General features: G+C 38.3%; 3 protein-coding genes across 4 annotated transcripts; all 3 read left to right on the forward strand.

The window, feature by feature from the left end:
* Window positions 1-207: 207 nt before the first annotated feature.
* Window positions 208-3,730, forward strand: LOC113780901 (pentatricopeptide repeat-containing protein At4g13650-like). The gene is made up of 2 exons (XM_027326683.1): window positions 208-2,695; window positions 3,457-3,730. Exon 1 carries the CDS (start codon window positions 208-210, stop codon window positions 2,527-2,529), a length of 2,322 nt encoding a protein of 773 aa, XP_027182484.1. The 3' UTR covers window positions 2,530-2,695; window positions 3,457-3,730.
* A 2,076-nt stretch (window positions 3,731-5,806) lies between these two features.
* Window positions 5,807-7,418, forward strand: LOC113779951. Of its 2 annotated transcripts, none has more exons than XM_027325749.1 (6): window positions 5,807-6,168; window positions 6,248-6,362; window positions 6,478-6,559; window positions 6,646-6,697; window positions 6,935-6,989; window positions 7,063-7,418. In XM_027325749.1, exons 1-6 carry the CDS (start codon window positions 5,818-5,820, stop codon window positions 7,239-7,241), a joined length of 834 nt encoding a protein of 277 aa, XP_027181550.1. In that variant the 5' UTR covers window positions 5,807-5,817; the 3' UTR covers window positions 7,242-7,418. The 2 variants fall into 2 exon arrangements, with proteins under 2 accessions (XP_027181550.1, XP_027181551.1); XM_027325750.1 differs by having other exon boundaries at window positions 6,478-6,547.
* Window positions 7,419-15,367: 7,949 nt separating this feature from the next.
* On the forward strand, window positions 15,368-16,199 carry LOC113781411 (protein SPIRAL1-like 5). The gene is made up of 2 exons (XM_027327344.1): window positions 15,368-15,689; window positions 15,801-16,199. Exons 1-2 carry the CDS (start codon window positions 15,450-15,452, stop codon window positions 15,876-15,878), a joined length of 318 nt encoding a protein of 105 aa, XP_027183145.1. The 5' UTR covers window positions 15,368-15,449; the 3' UTR covers window positions 15,879-16,199.
* The last annotated feature ends 210 nt before the right edge of the window (window positions 16,200-16,409 follow it).

A 16,409-nucleotide genomic window follows, 5' to 3' on the forward strand; every position in this document is an offset into this window, starting at 1 on the left:
TGGTCCTCAAATTGGTGTCCAAAGTTTAATTTGATTGATTGGAAATGGGTAAATTGCTTTTCGGTGAGGTTATAATAAACGGCTGACTGTAGAATTGCAAAAACCCAGACTCCGGCCAAGCAAGGCCAACAGGTGATGGATATTAGATAGTGGTTCTAGCTAATCTGCAGAGTCCAAGTCCCGGACCCCCGCCAAAACTAATCATGAATGAAGAAAGTCACCGCCAAAAGTATCCCCCCCGCCTTCACCGCCATCAAATCTTTCCTCCGCCAAAACCTCTTTCCGCAGGCCCTGAAAGCCTCCTTCTCACTCCCCACTCCAAATCTCACCATCACGGACGCCCTTTATTCTCTCTTCATCAAATCAGGTTTCACTCTCCACCCCTTTCTCTCCGCTTCTCTCATCTCCCATTCCTCTATCACACTCCCCACTGCCACTTCATTCTTCCCGCGCGCCATCAACCTCCTCAATGACACCGTCTTCCCTGACGTCGTAGTTTACAACTCTATCCTTTCTGGGTTGGCCCGTTTCAGCCAACCCGACCCTGTATTTCTGGTCTTTAACCAGTTGAGGCAACAGGGTCTCAAGCCTGATGCTTATAGTTTAAGTTCTTTAATAAAGGCTTGTGTTGAAATTAACCACAATGGGATGGCTCATGCTGTTTCAGTTAAACTGGGGTTTGCTAAAAATGCGTTCTTGATAAGTGGGCTGATTGAAAATTATTCGAAAAATGGGCTTTTGACTGGTGCTGAAGTGTGTTTTCAGGATAATAGGTGTTTGGATTCTGTGGTCTGGACTTCTATGATTAATGGTTATGTCTGGAACAATGAGTTTGATAAGGCTAAGGATGTTTTTAAGGAAATGAGAGGATTGGGTTTGGAAACGAATGAGTTTACTCTGACTACCATGCTTGGTGGAGTTTTGGAGGTGAAAGAAGGGGAGCAAATACATGGGTTTAGTCAAAAGATTGGATTCTTAAATGGGATCTCAATCTGTTTGAGCAATGCAATTATGAGTATGTATGGTAGGTTTGGGTGGACGGTTGATGCAATTAAAGTGTTTGAAGAAATTCCGGAACGAGATGCTGTGTCTTGGACACAGAGGATTAGGATAGCTTATAATGGACTGGAAGCTTTTGAGGTGTTCCGGTTTTGCATTTCTGGAAACTTAGAAGTGAATGAATATACAGTAGTTAATGTTCTATCAAGAATTGAAGGATTAAAAATGCAAAAGTTAGGAAAGCAGGTTCATGCATTCTGTCACAAGGATAATTATCAGTCTGTGGTCTCTGTGTGCAATGCCTTGATTTCCATGTATGGGAAGGTTGGCGAAGTGTTAAAAGCTGAATGTGTTTTTAACGAGATGATTGCTAAAGATTCTGTTTCTTGGAATGCTTTGATTACTGCTTATGCAGATAATGGAGTCACCGGTAAAGTTATTTCTTTGTTCTCTCAGATGCGTAAACTTGCCTTGGGCCCTAGCGAATATACTATTGCAAGCATTCTTGACGTTCTCTCTGGTTCAAACTCCTTGGGATTGGCAATGCAGATCCATTCATTTCTGATCAAATGGGGATCTATGTCAGATGATTCCATGCTGTCTTGTCTCTTGAATTCTTATGGAAAATGCAATGGAATCTATCATTCTAGGAGGGTATTTGACGACATTGATGTAGTGGATGTGAAACTTTTGAATGCTATGTTAAGTGCATTGGGTCATGCTGGTAACTACAGCGAGATTCTAGAATTATTTCAAACAAGATGGAGCTCATCCCCTGAAGTTGATAATGTGACTTTTAGTTTAGTTCTCAAAGCTTGTGGACTTCTGACGGAAATGGAACAAGGCAGGGCTATTCATTCTTTGGCACTTAAGTCGGGTGCTGATGTGGATTACTATGTGGAAAGTGCTATCGTAGACGTTTATTGCAAGTGTGGAAGCTTAGATGATGCCGAGCATGCTTTCAGGTGTACAAGCAAAGATAATTTGGCTGCTTGGAATGCCATGATGATGGGTTATGCACATTGTGGTTTCTACGACAAAGTTCTTGATATCTTCAGTGGCATGGTGGAATCTGGAAATCAGCCTGATGAGATTAGTTATCTTGCAATTCTGAGTTCATGTTGCCATGCAGGTTTAGTTAACGAGGCTCACTATTACTTGAATACCATGTTCAAAATTGATAAAATAATCCCAAAGTTAGAACACTATGCCTGTGTTGTCAACCTGCTTGGTCATGTTGGACTTCTGGAAGAAGCATTGAATATCATTGATGAAATGCCCATTCTCCCTGATGCTCATATATGGCAGATTCTTTTATCAGCTTGTACTATAAACAATAATATAGATCTAGGAAAAGTTGCAGCCAAAAAGCTCCTCGAACTCCAGCCTGAGAATGATTCTGCATTCATTCTTCTCGCAAATCTCTATGCTTCAGCTGAGATATGGAATGAAGCTGTAGATTTGAGGAAGGAAATGGAAGAAAAAGTGGTTACTAAGGAGACTGGTTACAGTTGGATTCAAGTTAGATGATTCACTAACAATTGATGAAATCCCATCCTATCATGAAACCAGTGTGAAACTGCAATACTTACAAGGCAGATGCTAGGAGGGGAGAATGAAACTTTAACTTTTGCAGGATTTGGATATTTTCTCATACTATTAGTGGCAGTGGTTCCTTGATGATGCTCTGAAGAAGGTGAGTGGTCTTTCTTATGTTAATGAAAATATTGCTATAAGCGCACACTTTTAGCCCTGCAATGAGATAGCACAGTGCTACCTCCTTTATTTTTTGGGCGCCTTCTCGAACTTATTTAGGCTAAGAGCAGCTCTTTTGAAATTGATAAAAGCTACTTTGGAAAAGCAGGCTTTGGATTGCTTTCCAGACCAGCTTTTAACTTTCCTAAGTATGGAAAATGGAATCATCATTCAGTTTTTTCAACAGATTATCATATCTACCTTTTTCAGTTTTGAAGAAAGCTGCTTATAGCTTTTCGTAGGCTGTTTAGAATAAGGCCTCGGTATAGTTTGAACTTGTCATGAGCATATGAAATTTATTGTATGTACAACCGTACAAAGACGTGTGTATACCTGTATGCAGACAGGTTTTTAACATATGTGAAAATGTATACGGAAATATATGCTTTGGAAATGTTTCCTTGCCTCTGCAGCGCTTTGATATGGTTCTTCTACAGATTCATGTTTGGTTTGTTCGGTGGTATCTGCATAAAGCCAGCTGTTTGAATAGCCAAAAAAAGGAACAAGAAAAAAGAAAATTTGAATAACTGGTGGTTTATGCTGCAACCGGCAATGATATTTATGACAAAAGTAATATGGCACCCTCCATGATAAATAACACTACAAATTGCAATTACAATCAATGGCAAAAAAGATAGGATTAATACTGGTGACATCCGAGCTCTTATGATTTCACTCTCTCTTGGTTTGTTTTTCCTGTAGAATAGTGGTGATGGAATGAGGCCCTTGACAGCACCGTAGCAATAGAATGAAAAGCATTGGCTGCAATTCTTGATTTTATCTGCCCCCTCCTAGGTAAGGGCCTTGCCCTCCTCAAACTTTCCATTGTCACTGCAGAGACTGCACCGAATCTGTGATTCATGATTGAAGATTCAATGAGATCACTCTTAGGTGTGGATTGGCAGATACGTGATCCTTGTTTCAGCTGTTGAGAAAATTAGCTGATCTATACAGCTGGTCTTGTTTTCTCAAGCCATCCTGAGGGTCAGTGGTTTAAATAGCAGAAAAGTGAAGCACTGTAGCAGCAGTTGTTGCTTGGGATGAGATTATCGAGGAGATTGGATATTACTAGTCTATTTTTATTTTAAGGCGGGGGTTTGGGTGGCATGCCAGCAGGATAATTTGTCCGGTCAAGATTCTATGCGCCCCAACTTGCAGCAAATCAAATGCTCAAGATGACTTAAAATTATTGCTTGATGAGATTGATGACCAAAATTATGTGCCCTTCATCATGGTTTAGACTTCCTGGGAAGCAAACACGTGTGGGGTTGACCCACAGCAGGATGGATTAGTTGCCAAATACCTCTGGTTTTTCTTTGGATGGATGGGATTGCAAACTGCGGGATGGATTAATCAAGCATTGCATATTGGTAAGATTTGGCTGCTTTTTTTTGTTTCTGATATCTGACAGCTGGATTAATTGATTCCAGTGCAATGAGGAAGGTTGTAGGGTGTGGTAACAGACCGTGCCTGCCCACAGGCAAAACTATGCCGTTTCATGTACCTTAGCACAACATCAGGAGACATATAGTTTGACCATGCTGCGCATCGTCAAGCAGCAGCTTTGCCAGCAAAGTATGATATTGGCATGCATAATCAGAAGAAAGATGACGTTTGCCATGTCGTCACTGATGGTCCTTTAGCATGTCCTAAAATTTGCCTACAAGACAAATGCTACTAGTAATTATATGCGGTTTTGCGATGTTCCCGAAGAGTAAACAGTGCGACACATTGCACCCATTGGCAAGTGGATTGCTGCCTGTGGCAATGGTTAAGGATTTTGCATGAGCGACGTCACTAGTGTTTATCGTCCACCTAAAATCAAAACCGGCACGAGGTTTAAGACATCCTCCTTTTGCTTCTTCTGTTTTTTTTTATTCCCCATCCCCATAGGAGACAAATTAGACGACTTTGTTCAGCCACACTAATGAAAAAGAAACATTTTTTCTTCTTTAAATAAAGCAAGATGGTACCTTGGGCACCAAGAAAGCCGAAACTGATTAAGGAGAAGAAACGAGGTGAGGAGGTTTTGTGAAATTGCTTGCGGCGAATCTTTCGAGGTCAAACACTTGAGTTGGCAATGCCCCGCCTAGAAGGCTACTACCTAGTGCAGAAGAATCAGAAAGTCAGAAGCCTGGCTGGCTGGTTGCCATGGAGCAGCCCCAACAATATGAATGTTGTCTGTTCATCAGCTACCGTTCTACCGAACCAACAATAATGACAGCCTGGACTCTTTCTGCCAAGGCCTTTATTTAGTTGATTCTGAAGCTGCTGTTGCAGCTGCACTAGAGAAAAGTAGAAGTTCAGGACAAGGTTTGCTTAATAGTCCCTAAGCGCGGAACAATCAAGAGAAGAATAGCAGCAAAGGCATTTCAGGGACTTGTAGTCTGTAATTAAGGTGCCCCCTGTTGGAAGTTCAGATTTTACCAACTAATCTTTAGTTAGAAAGCAGCTCATGCTGTTTAACCACTTCGTTCGTGCTATATTTTCATCAGTTCTTTGATTGTAGCAAAAGATTTTTGTCATTGAGCTTATGCATGTTACTTAAAAGAAGCATGTAAAAACCCATCCATCTCGTTAGCCTTTGGACTATTGACAAAGCATTTCTACAGAATTCGAGATTTTAACAAAGCAAGAATTAGCGTCCATTCCACAGTCAAAACTATAAAGTAGAGACAAAGAAAGGATTGGTGCCAGTGGACAAATTCTTGGAGATTTCCGTATAACCATTGTTGAAATTAAAGTTATATGTTACTGCCAATTTGCTCGCGGTTTGGCTCAGATGAATTGTAGCTCTAGACGGTAAACTGATTCCAGTGTAATATACTCAAAAAGGTTGGTTCTTTGATTACGGGCCACTCCACAAAACACCATATAGATCCAACAAACAAAGATTACGGAAGACCCCGAAATGATGCCTTTTCTCCATCGCAAGGCAAAACAGCAGCACTCATTCTCTTAGATTCTCCAAACCCATGTATCTAGTCTCACGCTAAGCCTTAGATTTTAAGATGGCAACAACTGCTAAATATTACTGATCTGAAACTAGAAGGACCTTTCTCGATGGCTGTGACAATGTCTGGAAGAACCATTCGACCGGGTTGTTTCGCAGCAACGGGAACGCGCTCACCCATTGTCTTTTCAAAAAGAGCACTAAAACTTCAGCATACCGAAATCAATGGACCGAGAGAGCTAATGTTCAGAAAGGGCAAAGTACAGAGCAAACCATTATCACAGGTGGCTTTGGCAACGGACAGTGCTGATATCAGCATTAATACCCCCGCAACATCCAACTCAATTATGCAGTTCTACAAAAGTATCAACGACAAGAAGTTGAAACAACTAGAGCAGCTCTTGTCTGATGATTGTTTCTTTGATGATTACTCATTCCCTAAACCATTCGAAGGGAAACAGGTATAACTTGGTACTTTTGTTTACAGAATAAATTTACGTTTTATTTAGTTATTTAATAAGCTTTTGCAAATAACTGCAGGAGGTAATTAAATTTCTTGAGCAACTAATCACATCTATGGGCCAGCACACGGAGTTCAGTGTAGAGCATATTTGTGAAGGGGATGACCTCACAGCTGCAGTAAATTGGCACCTAGGTATCGCATCTCGCAAGTCACGAGCATGAATTTTTCCTACCAGCTAAGTATGAATAGTATTGCAATCAAATATGACCAGAGAAGTTAAAACAAGAAAATTTCCGGTTGACTGCAGATTGGAAGAAGAAACAGGTCCCATTTACAAGAGGCTCCAGCTATTTTGGATTTGCAAGAGATGGGGAAACGTTGGTCATCAAGTACACTAACCCACTAGCTTCCATACAATTTTGAACCAAAGACCTATTTAACTAAAAACAAACATGACATTCTTATCTGTGTGCAGAAAAGTGCAGGCAGTTATCGAATCACCAATCAAACCTGGAGGCCTGGCACTGGTGCTTCCTTATACCTACTCCAGAAATAATAGAAAACTGATACACCATTAAGTCAATAGTCAATTCGCATATTCTACTTCTTCTAGTTATCATTTTGGAGTGTGCGTGCACAAAAGATTGATCCTTCATTTTCTTCTTCTTGTTATTGTTTTGGATTGTGTGTGCATGTGAGATTGATCCTTCATTTTCTTCTGTCCCCTTTCACTGACAACTTGATGTTCTAATCTGGAAAATCAGGGTCTATTCAAGATTATCACTTCATTATTTGATGCGTTCCCGGGGGCTGCAGAGAGTACGTTTGTCTTATTTGCACATTATGGATTGCTGTAAGATTTTATTTAGCTGACTTGCTCTGGCTCATGCAGGGTTCCTAAAAAGTCCCCATGTTATATTTACGCTGTTGCTAAAGATCTACAACATAATTCTACAGCCCATTCTGAACCCACTGATAGCATGGTATCTCAAGTTGTGGAGTTTCACAGTCGGCATTATCAGCATCACACTCAAGATATTGCAGTACATTGCAAAGAGTATTAGCTCGTAAATGCCATAACAGTTTTATTTGCGAGCAGTAACTTTTCAACTTCACATTCAAGAAAACATGTACATACACATTTCAGAGTGGGCTTATCTACAAAAAGAGGACAACCAAAACTTGCATTTGAAGCAACTATTCACAATTCATTAGCTTACTCAAGGGAAGGCCTTAGTTCAACTTTCAATCATCATCGCCATCCCGTTGTAACCATGACTCCAACAGTGAGAAAGCAACTAATGGTCCAAGAACAGGTGGAAGCGGAGGTGGTCTGCCGAAAGCAACAGTTGGATCAGGATTAGCCTTAGTCTCTACCATGTGTCCTTCCTCAGCATCATCATTAGCTTGTTTCTTCGGAGTCATAGTGCCCACTATCCAGTTTGTGAAATTAGATTACTGTCAGTTAAGTAGCATAAAATTTTAATAATGAAGTAAATTAAAAGATTATGATCCATGTATTTACCCCATCTTCCTTCTGAAAAATACATCCATCTACAATTCTTGACAACATTCCATAAAGCAGTCGTTCTCAACATATGGAAATTTGCTCTATCCGTTCTTCAACCAAGTGAAGTGAGAGTCCTGCAAAAGAAAGTACAGTATCAAGAGGGTATTCAACCCTTGAATATTTGGTTTCAACAAGATAATGCAGAACCCAATGCAAATTTTGATTTCATCAACTGAATTCCTTGCGATTTGCACCTAAAAAATATGCTTCATCTATCAAACATTTAGCCATGTCGCGCTTACCAATCTCATTCTCTTAAAATTTTCCTAAAGTAAAGAATTTGCTTCCAGGAGCATATCTCCCAGCAACATATACAGAGGCAACCTCCAGGCCAACAACATTCACAACACGGACAAATTAGAAATTAGCTACAGCCCAGAAACCAGCCTAATTTATTTTGGATCTTAGACCACAAATCATTAATCAGCAAAATCATACATCCTCTTAAGTCCTTAATAACCGGGGATAGCTTTTAAGAGTAAATCATAGAAAAATGAAATCAACACAGGACCATAGTTTTATCATATTGATTATGCCTGCAAGAAACAGAAAGCTTTTGCCTTTTAGCATTGCTAGATTGCCTTAAATGGCGCTCCATTACGCGAAGAACAAAATAAACGAACTACAAATAAATGATTTAAATACAAACTAAAATAAAGAAATATTACAAGGCAAGGATACCCGATTACCAGTAATGGGTTTTGCCCGGGCCCGACGGAGGTGAAGGAGAGATTTTTTCTTTTTTCCCTACAGCAGTGAGCGGAGTACGACGTATCGGAGCTTTTCAGAAGAAGGTAAAACCAAAAGGCAAATAAAAAACAAAAAAAACAAAATGAAGGCCTGCAGAAAGTTCTTGAAATTTCGGGCGTATTGAATTTGGGTGGGCTTAGGTTAGCATTAGCGGTAGTATGGGCCGAAAAAGAATGATATGGAACCACTTTTGAGATCACCATGAGTAGCCCATGTAAATTTGGCCAATCTATTTCAGAATGTTGCCATTTGCTACATAGCTTACAAGGACGCTCCCGATGTTGTTAAAGCACATGGCTCTTAACACTTGGTCACACTTTTTTTTACCCTCAGCTTTAAAAATTTATATTTCACTCCCATGAAGACTAGTTAATTTTAAAAATCTTAACTCCGTAGGGGGAGGGATGGATTTAGCCTCAACTTTAAAAATTTATATTTCACTCCTATGAAGACTGGTTAATTTTAGAAATATTAATTCCATAGGGAGAGGAATGGATTGGATGGTACGAGAGGAGACTGGAGAGGAAGTATTAGTCATTTGTGAGAGGTTTCAAATTTGATACCTCCTATTTATACTAAAAAAAAAAAAAAAAGAACTTCATTAAGAAAAAGTGAGTGTTATGATGACATTGCCCTTTTGTTGCCAAAATTATTTATAATTTTTAAATATTACCCTTTTCTGGGCAAAAACTAGTGAAATTTGATTCAATCTCTATTTTCCTCCTATAAATTTAAAAATGAGACGTATCAACCCTTTTAACAATTTTTGTTAAATATTTAATATTTGACTAATTTAACAAATAGATAATAATAATAATAATAATTACTTTTTATATTACATAAACTAATACAATAAAAGGGCAATCAACAAAATAATATATTATTGTTTTAATAGTTTACATAAACTAATACAATAAATAATTACTTTTTAATATTACATTATATTTGCAAAATTTTGCTAACTCAATTTATTATTATTGTGTTATTTATCTTTATTATTTGATTTGAAGTCTAATAAATTGAATAAAATATATATAAAAGTGAACATTAATCCAATAGAAAAAAATTGAGAATGATAAAATAAATGTAATTATTTTTATCTTTTATCTATTTAATATTTTTGTATAGTATATAACATAGAGAAGATGTATATTTTTTTTAACAATAAAAGGGAAATATAATAAGTTATATATAATCTCACAAACAAAAAGGCAATACTATCATTGCACTGACATTTTACATATTTATAATTTTGACTAGTTTTCATAGTATGTAAATCATATATTTTTAAGGTTGAGTTTGATAAAGTGTGATTAGCACCAAAGTTCAAGTGTGATTAACCCTAAACTTACCATCTCATCATATTAAGGTTTGATGCCATGTATAATAGACACAATCATCTCTTGCAGTCCAGGGGACAGACCATCCTATCAACGGAGGCTTTTCCACAATCGGGATAGCACCAGATTGCAGTCCAGGGACAGACCAGATAGTATTTGAAATGCACCAGATTGCACCCAACTAGGCAGTTATTTACCTCTTGAAGCAGCGTTTTAGCGGATTCTTTACATGCAATGAAGCTTAAGTCTGCACTTTTTGCACTTTAGAACAGCACTTAATTAACTACTGATTTCTCTTTAAAGATCCATTAAAATATAAACGTTGCCACCAGTTTGTCTCTTGAGGGCCATTGACATCATACTTTCCTTCTTCGCAACTATTCCAGGTGCTGGTCTGGCCATATTTTTTTCGTATTTATCGAGAGTTTGCACTGTGGAATACTGTTATTGCATGGGCTTGATTGAAACAAAAGTAGTAGTCCCCTCCCTTCGGTACACCGAAAAATAATTAAAGTTGACTAATGGTCCGTTTGGGGTGTGGTGCATTTATAAAAAAAAAAAAAATCTCTTTTAAATACTACAAGTACTTTTAGGATGTTTTGTAACTAATTTTTGATAAGTTAAGTAACAAAACTTTTGATAATTTAAAAATACTTTTATTAAAAGCACTTGCGTCAAAAATATTCTCTTGTAAGCCACTTCAATTCCAATCGAGACCTAACTCTAACATGCTACCCCAATATACTCACAAGTTAAATTTTGAGATTAAACTTTGTGTTTTTTGTGGCTCTCATTGAGGTCAAAGTAACAAAAGATCACGTGACTGCTTGTCATCTTTTAAAAGTCTTAAGAATTGATGCAAGCGTTTACCTTGAAGAGGGAGTGGGATTAGTTGGGCCCTGTAAGAATTGATCCGAACATCCACTCCGTCAGAAAAAAAAAAAAAAAAAAGAAAGGAAATTAATCTTGGTACGTTTACCTTCATTAGTTTACTATTTTTTTTTGGCAAAACTAGGGAGATTTGAGATGTGTAGACAACTAATTTATGTAAAATGCGTCCAATATAAAAGTTTTGAGTTGCAAAGTGACAATGCTTGGTATATAAAAATGTGATGTGTGACATGTTCAAGATAAAAGCTTAAAAGGCAAAATAAAAAATGATTTCTTTTTAAAAAAAAATCCATTTAGGGTGGGTGCGAAATGTAATTATACCTTTTTATTTATTTATTTATTTGGTACATGGAATAACTTGCAATCAAGAATGAAGTTTGAAGAATATAACATTCCTTGGCCACATCGAAGCACAAGACAGCAATCAAAGGAAGGATTAGTTAAACGGAGATGGGTTTGCCCCACAAGCTCCCCGCCAACCGGACTCTAAATGCCGATCTCCACGGAACCAGTTAGTTCCGTTCCGTCAGCATGTACATGATTTTTCAGGGAAAACCGACCATTATTGCCCCAACAGTTACACTAGCTAGCTAGGTCAATCAAGCTGTCATTTCCGTCCTTTTTCATTTCTGTGAAAGTAATGCCTTATCTTGATTTAACCCCATTAATCATCCTCCTTTTGGCTATTAAAGGAGTTAATGGTGTTGATAGCTGATACCCGATAATAGCACCTGCTGTGATTGATGATGGATAGTTGAATCGCAGAGAGCAATAGACCCCGAGATCGAATAACCTTTATCCAAGTGTTATTATATGACCTTGAATCTCAAAAGTTAGGCTTTATTTATGATGTTCTAAGTTTGATTAATTAGTTCCGGCCTTGAATTGAAATCAGGAGCCCACAAATCTCAGCCACCATGGCCAAAAATCTTGCTTTCTTGTACACCACTTCTTCTATTTGCTTGCTTGTTTGCTTTGTTTTTGGTGGAAGTTTACCAATTATTTCTGAGGCGGGGAATTTCAATATATACATGGGTTGTCTGTGCGGAAAATGAGCTATAGCTACTTCGGATGATGTTTTCATCAGCTGGGTACGCTAAATCCATACCACAACGTACTTTGAAATCATGATTATTCCTTCTTGAAAAGGATATTCACCTGCCTGATCTTGACATTTTACCAATTTCCACGTCGAAGTAGAATGATGAAATTTTATTTTATTTTTAATGTTCTTGTAATCTGCATACACGTCATATAAGTCTAAATCTATGAGATTTTGGCACTTAAAACAAACCTTAACTTCTGTTGCGGATCTCTATTATAACATTTTTAGGCGTTGGATATCCAGACTTGGGAAAATGACATCTGTGGAAAGCGTGTGCATTTCTTGTTTCAAGCGTGAATCATTCTGAAATTCTACAATTTGTTAAGCCACCGTGACTGACAATCCCAATGCATGTTCGAGTTTCAAGTGACGTACACTATAGACAGACAGGTTTATTATTATTGTCAATTGCAATCAATCAATGGAGTAATTAGACTAAGAAGCTCCATGATACAAGTTCCCGCAAATCCTATTCACCTTGTAGATCATGAAACTTTATACAAACATTTAGGTGATGAAGTGCCAGATGCCATTTTAGTAGTTGAATTGATAATTCTCGAGCTAGGAGTTTAGATTCTAGGATTGATAGCTTGACGACTCAATCTGGCTGGCCATAAATAATAATTGATTCTAGAAATTCTCACCAAAAATCAAAATGCATTTTATTAATTCTGCTTCTACATCTGTCTTCGAATTGTTTCTACAACTCCTCCTGGCTACGCTATCAAAGATTACAGTATTTTACTCCTTTGTCATCAAATACTAAACCATTCCTTACATATTGTGTTGAGAATGGCAGATTTCTTGCATATGTTGAAGGAGTATTCTGATTAAAAAAAAAAAAATTCGGAACATCAGGTGTAATGTAATGCACACTTTTTCTATCAGCATGTATAAAAAGGTACCAGATAGATTGCTTCATTGAAAAGATACAAGATTTTTACATTTAGCACACATATATTTTCCTCACGCAGCGAGATGATCGATTTGATTCAACTTTCACATGAATAATATGGTTTAGATCAGTGGCAGAATTAAAACCTAGATGTTAGGGGTGAAATCTCTTTGACAAATGCATTTCTATAAAGATTGAAAACAAAATAATTTTTAGTAGTCATTGAAGCCAAAATTAAGAGACCTTCACATTGTATCTATTCCGGTAATGGTAGTTTAAATTTTCATCAATAGGACAAAAAGTAAATGAAGGAGTTCAACAAAAAAAAAATAGTGAGGGCAATATGGAGGCTAAAGGGAGTTTTGAAAATTTAAGGGGATGCAAATATAAGACAAACTAAAAAATTTAACTTTTACCAACCAAATTTGCAATTGCTCACCTTTGGCTATAAGATGGCTCCGCCCAGAGTTTGGGATATCTACGTCTCTTAACCTGTCTTAAGATTCAATTCGACATTTACATGTTTATAATTCAAATCAAGTTCATACCAAATTTTCATATGCTAATGAGATATTTTGGCCAAGAGGATTTAACCAGTGACAAGTCATTGGAGATTACACTATATAAGGTCTCATTTTGGGTAGAAACTAAAACCCGATCTCTACAAGTAATCAAGGGAAATTCTTTTGTAGATGATGCGACAATCGATAGCACTATCTGAAGAGGTGAATTTTGTACCGCTGGAGTAAACCTTCGAGTTACCCTAGGTGGTCCACTGGGACGAGGTCACCTGCTTAGATCACAAGAGGGGCTGAATCCCCCGGTAGAACTCCGAAGCTTAAGTCAGCTCGGGAGTGAGGGAATAGCTAAATAGAAGAGAGTATTAATATGTTTTTTACCAGAAGATTGGTCATCCCCCCTCTCAGTAGAGGTGTTGGGTATTTATAGAAGACGGATAAGAGAGAGAGACTGCCAGCACGGGTCCCTAGAGATCTGATATGGTCACCGCATCTGTTGGACTTGACTGCTCTCTATGAAAGGACGTGATGGGACATCCGTCAGGCTTAGGCGGTGTGTCAGAGCAGCTTTCCGTCAGAGGTGTCAGAGGTCACATGTCCAATGCCCAGGTGTCACCTCGGCTAAGGCCGTTAGCCGAGACGGTGATGAGGTAGATGTTACCTCCACTGGGAACCGCCGAGGTGGCGGTTCAAGAGATATCTCTGGACGAGACCTCGGGATAGCCGAACCGGAATAACCACCCTCAATATCCGAACTGTGCACCAGGGGTGGTCTCGAACTGAGAGGAACCGAACTGGTACCGATGGGACAATTCCAAACTGACCTGCAAAAGAGTAAACAGCGGGGCTAGTTCCCCATTCTGACTCGGACGATTAAGTCAGTTATGGCTACAAGTAAAATAATGGTGTTGTTTACTGTAGATGGCGTACCTTACTTTGTCCCGTCGTGTGGTATTTATAAAGTCCTCAATAGTTGTTTCCTTGTGGAATTATGAGCTCTACTAGGTTACTAGTGGTGGATTCCTTTTTGGACTCTACCTCCGGTCTTATCCCAAGGGGTCAAGGATCATCGGCCCATTCAGCCTACTCATGGAGAGGCGGTGGTCGTGCTCGAACTGACCTCCCTGTCAGTTCGAATAAGCATGTCCGAACTGACGCGTGTTAGTGGCGGATTGGCTCCTCCACAGTAGATGTATTCACAAATGGCGAAACTCAAAGCCACCCTGCTGCAGGTATTAGATGTGGCCGGTGTCTAATGGCTAACCCCAATCATGGAACGACCTAAATCAGGTTATGAGCCTTTAGTTTAAAAATGTATTATTCTTTACTACAATTGCGTTAAGATTGTGAAATAGATTTTAAAGTACTTGTGCTTCATAGCAGTCTGCCAGTCGTGCCAAAGAAATGCTAAGGACTAAATTTTCAGATGAAAGATTAACAAATGGAAATGTTGAAAAAGTACTCAAGAATTAAATAAATCCTTCTGAAAAAGTGTAAGGGCCTTTAAGATTAATATAACCATGTCTTCTGTACCTTTTACACTAGTAATGTACGTTTTACGCCTCACATGACTATGAAAACCGCGAGCTTGAGTATTGAATTTGAAGGAAAACCTCAAGAAATGTCGTACGTGGAATTTTAGACATTTGATCAAAGAAAAAAAAAAAAGATATAAAGAACTAGCAAGTTGTACATTACCTGCAACAAAACTGTTGTGGGACGATCACAAAGATTGGAGTGCCAATTAGTTCAGCCTCAAGTTCATCAATAATTACAATGTAATTGTGTATAAAGGTGTCTCAGGGACAATGACTACATCATTGGATACCTGTTCCTCACACTCGGATGTCTTTAGGTGCTGTTTGGATTGCCAATTTTTTGAAAAAAATTTTGAAATATTTTCTCGACATATTTCTTAATCACTTTTTTTTTATCTCGCATAAATAGTATGTACATCATCTCGCTATACTATATTTTTCTGCAAAAATCCTCAAAAACTCTGATCCAAACGGGCAGTATGGCATGATTTTCCCATGGTACTTAGACTGTGTTATAAACAGTAGTCATAACAAGGTTGTCCCAATGCCCCTATGTATCATCCATCACCAAACATATTATAAATGCATAAGCTCACTCAACCACACAAAACATAGCTTTTAGATCGAACCCTTTTGATCATTCTTAGTGAAATAAAGACTCCAAAGGCAAGCATGAGCAGACGTGAGAGCTACGGTGGTGGTCAGAGTTCTTTAGGCTATCTCTTTGGTTCCGATGATAAGAAGAAAGATACAGCACCAACAGCCACACCAGTAGTTTTTGCTCCGCCATATGGGATCGACACCGGTGAGGAGGAGAAGCCACCAGACAATCCTTCAGCGTCGTCTAAAGGAAATGTCTCTGGAGACCCAAAGAGATCACCTAAAGACCTCAATTCCGGAAAGAGCATTACTGTGAGTTACCATGTTTAGTGTATTAAATTGGCTCAGATGTATTGTGTGACATAAAAACAATTTTTTATTTTTTTTGCAAGTAGCAGTCTAAATTGGTGCCTTACCTTTCAGATTCGGCCTTCAACAAAGGTGAAATCAGTTCCAGGTGGAGATTCAAGCCTTGGCTACTTGTTTGGAGATAAGTCATGATACTTTCTTCATGGACAAAGTTAGAAAACCTTTTAAGTATGGCAGTGGTCTGCGATGGTTGACCAATTAAGTCAATAATGGAATCCAGCAAGTTGTACTTTGCTGTTTGTGCATTGCTTGTGTCTGATCCTCCTATGGATGTTTACAGTGTATTTGTGTGCAAACTGATGAAGTTTAATCAGGGTTTCTAGGGTTTACTATGTGTGAGGTTCTTAATTACATGGAAAATTACTAAAAAGAACGAAGTTAGGGTTTAAATTGTATCAATGCTTGGGTATTGTCATGCACTTGAATAAGAGCTCGTGCTTTTATTTGTCCTAAGTTCCTAATAGCAAAATTTGGTAAGGATTAAACAAATGGTTTCCACTTTGTGATCAGTTGTCAGTGCTATGTCTATTTTATGTATTAGCAGATGTGAGAAGTCCTTGGAGTAATATACTACTCAATTTAGTATATAAAGTATGGGAGTTCAGACCATTGATGTGCACTCGAAAAAGTTTTTCAGACAAAATTTCTGCATGTCTCTCTTCG

This window comes from Coffea eugenioides, chromosome 8 (genome assembly GCF_003713205.1).
Source record: "Coffea eugenioides isolate CCC68of chromosome 8, Ceug_1.0, whole genome shotgun sequence".
Classification (NCBI taxonomy): Eukaryota; Viridiplantae; Streptophyta; class Magnoliopsida; order Gentianales; family Rubiaceae; genus Coffea; species Coffea eugenioides.